At 46.2% G+C, this 3,671-nt stretch overlaps 1 protein-coding gene across 1 annotated transcript; it reads left to right on the forward strand.

Moving 5' to 3' along the window:
* Positions 1-375: 375 nt before the first annotated feature.
* On the forward strand, positions 376-3,374 carry LOC139479593 (uncharacterized). Its single transcript, XM_071262432.1, has 3 exons — positions 376-438; positions 1,556-2,079; positions 3,344-3,374. Exons 1-3 carry the CDS (start codon positions 376-378, stop codon positions 3,372-3,374), a joined length of 618 nt encoding a protein of 205 aa, XP_071118533.1.
* The last annotated feature ends 297 nt before the right edge of the window (positions 3,375-3,671 follow it).

The raw sequence follows: 3,671 nt of genomic DNA on the forward strand, positions 1-3,671 counted from the left end.
CTCACTATTGGTCATCAAAATGAAATCACGAACTTGACTTCTAAAGACGCATTCACCCTGATAGCATGTTGCGGCTTTCTGTTTACATTCAGAAATCACCGTCACGGTCTAATTGTCTAGGAGAGGTGATTCAGTAAATGGGAGGTTTAAGTGCCACATACACTCATGCCGAATAAAGAATAGAAGCTGTGTCATTTCTTGACGTCAGTGTCACATGGCCATATTCTGATCAGTATCGTGGGATATACTTTCAGCATCGCCTTGGCCTTTCATACGGGGTTAAAAGGGAGTAGACACGATTTAGGGATTACTGTTCTGTGGTGCTGTTGGTATTCATACCCTACATATCGCGACCACACTTCACCACGTTCACATATGGATAACTTCGGCTTCTCCTACAGAGACCGGGTGTACTACCATGACAGATCAACATCACAGGTATCCGTGTTTAATCATTTGGGGGGGGGGGGGGGTGGGGGTTGTTTTTTTACGCCGTATTCAGCGATGTTCCAGCTATATGACGGCAGTCTGTATATAATCGAGTCTAGACCAGACAATCCAGTGATTGACATCATGATTTTGTTTGTTTGTTTGTTTGTTTGTTGTTTAACGCCGCACTCAGCAATATTCTAGCTATATGACGGCGGTCAGTAAATAATCGAGTCTAGACCAGACAATCCAGTGATTGACATCATGATTTTGTTTGTTTGTTTGTTTGTTTGTTGTTTAACGCCGCACTCAGCAATATTCTAGCTATATGACGGCGGTCAGTAAATAATCGAGTCTGGACCAGACAATCCAGTGATTGACATCATGATTTTGTTTGTTTGTTTGTTTGTTTGTTGTTTAACGCCGCACTCAGCAATATTCTAGCTATATGACGGCGGTCAGTAAATAATCGAGTCTGGACCAGACAATCCAGTGATTGACATCATGATTTTGTTTGTTTGTTTGTTTGTTTGTTGTTTAACGCCGCACTCAGCAATATTCCAGCTATATGACGGCGGTCTGTAAAATAATCGAGTCTGGACCGGACATCAACCAATATGTTTGTTTGCAAATATGCTTTCACTATGTTACTTATTCTATTTGGCTTTTTATTGTGCGAATTCCTCACTTCCAATGAATATTTTGGTATTGTCACCAACTTACGTAAAAGTTCTAAATAAAACAATTGTTTTGTCAATTCAGGCATCTTATGAGGTTTTTATTGGTAAAAATCAACCTTCATTTTTTATGGCAAAAAATGGCATCTCTCGTTCCTGTGGTAAACGTCCTGGCAACTGGTTGCCAGTAAAAGTACTGTGCTTAAAACGTTCCGATCGTAGATACGGGCGTACCGTGGTTACCGCATGAACGTTTTCATGTACGATACTCTTTCTTGCAACCAGCTGCCTGGACTTTTACCATAAAAAGATTCGGGAGTATTTTACAAAGTATCGGGGTTCCCAGGAATAGGTCCCTTTTACCCCGTGTTTGTCTCTGTGTTGGGATCCCAGGTCAGAATAGGTCCCCACTACCCCGTGTTTGTCTCTGTGTTGGGATCCCGGGTCAGAATAGGTCCCCAGTACCCCGTGTTTGTCTCTGTGTTGGGATCCCGGGTCAGAATAGGTCCCCAGTACCCCGTGTTTGTCTCTGTGTTGGGATCCCGGGTCAGAATAGGTCCCCAGTACCCCGTGTTTGTCTCTGTGTTGGGATCCCGGGTCAGAATAGGTCCCCAATACCCCGTGTTTGTCTCTGTGTTGGGATCCCGGGTCAGAATAGGTCCCCAGTACCCCGTGTTTGTCTCTGTGTTGGGATCCCGGGTCAGAATAGGTCCCCAGTACCCCGTGTTTGTCTCTGTGTTGGGATCCCAGGTCAGAATAGGTCCCCAGTACCCCGTGTTTGTCTCTGTGTTGGGATCCCAGGTCAGAATAGGTCCCCAGTACCCCGTGTTTGTCTCTGTGTTGGGATCCCAGGGCAGAATAGATCCCCAGTACCCCGTGTTTGTCTCTGTGTTGGGATCCCGGGGCAGAATAGATCCCCAGTACCCCGTGTTTGTCTCTGTGTTGGGATCCCGGGGCAGAATAGGTCCCCATGGCCAGTACCCCGTGTTTGTCTCTGTGTTGGGATCCCGGGGCAGAATAGGTCCCCATGGCCAGTAACCCGTGTTTGTCTCTGTGTTGGGATCCCGGGTCAGAATAGATCCCCAGTAACCCGTGTTTGTCTCTGTGTTGGGATCCCGGGGCAGAATAGGTCCCCAGTACCCCGTGTTTGTCTCTGTGTTGGGATCCCAGGAAAGAACAGGTCCCCAGTACCCCGTGTTTGTCTCTCTGTTGGGATCCTGGGAAAGAACAGGTCCCCAGTACCCTCTGCTTGTCTCTCTTTTGGGATCCCAGGAAAGAACAGGTCCCCAATACCCCGTGTTTGTCTCTGTGTTGGGATCCCATGGCCGAACAGGTACCCAGTACCCCGTGTTTGTCACTCTGTTGGGATCCGTGGCTTAACAGGTCCCCAGTACCCCGTGTTTGTCTCTCTGTTGGGATCCCGGGAAAGAACAGGTCCCCAGTACCCCCTGCTTGTCTCTCTTTTGGGATCCCGTGGCAGATCAGGTCCACAGTACCCCGTGTTTGTCTCTGTGTTGGGATCCCGTGGCAGATCAGGTCCCCAGTTTGTCTCTTTGAAAGGATCCGGGGACGCACAAGGTCACAAAACCCTCATACTTGTTTGTGTTGGGATCACGAGTCAGATTCGTCACTAGAATCCATGCTTGTCTCTATGGTTACTGAAACCGAATATGTCCTCAGTATCCCATGCTTGTATCTCTGTGGGACTCCAGAGACGGAATTAGTCTAACTCTTGGGGAAAAACATAAATTGTCCCCAAAAATCCTTGAAAAGTAATTATGCTTCAGACTGTTGAACAACAAAAACTGCCTACCACAAAAATTGCATTGAAGCATAGTTTTACAGCAAATATATGTGTCATGTCGATACATAATCCACCTCACCTACTCCACCCCCGCCCCCCTGTGTCCACTTGCACTCTTATCCACTCTCACTGGCTTAACTTATTCCTTCCTCCTGCTTTTCAGTACCCTCTTTGTCCCTCTACCAACAACCCTTTCTCACTCGCATCTACATTCTATATACTCTCAGGCAAACCAAAGGTCGAATTCTTTGCGACGGGCTTTTTAGTTGCGCCTTTGCCTTGATTGCTACGCCTGAACAATCGAACCGTGTCTAAGTGAGGCTACCTATTACTTGAGACCCACCACCCCGCGTCTCTCTCCGAACACTCAAAACGACAATCGATAGAACTCGTACCTATGTGTACATAAGTGTGTAATTTGACATGCTTGCAGTGACAGTAGACCATTAGAGAGCGATGTTTGATGTAAAGGTCATATCCCATAGTCCTATGTTTGATCTAATGATCATATCCAATAGTCCTATGTTTGAAATGTAGCTCATATCCCATAGTCCTATGCTGGATATGTTGGTCATATCCCATAGTCCCATGTTTGATGTATCGGTCATATCCCATAGTCCCATGTTTGATATATAGGTCATATCCCATAGTCCCATGTTTGATATATAGGTCATATCCAATAGTCCCATGTTTGATATATAGGTCATATCCCATAGTCCCATGTTTGATATATAGGTCATATCCCGTAGTCCTATGTTTGA

The sequence above is a fragment of the Haliotis cracherodii genome, unplaced genomic scaffold (genome assembly GCF_022045235.1).
Source record: "Haliotis cracherodii isolate W230 unplaced genomic scaffold, xgHalCrac1.p SCAF_4, whole genome shotgun sequence".
NCBI classification, from domain to species: Eukaryota; Metazoa; Mollusca; class Gastropoda; order Lepetellida; family Haliotidae; genus Haliotis; species Haliotis cracherodii.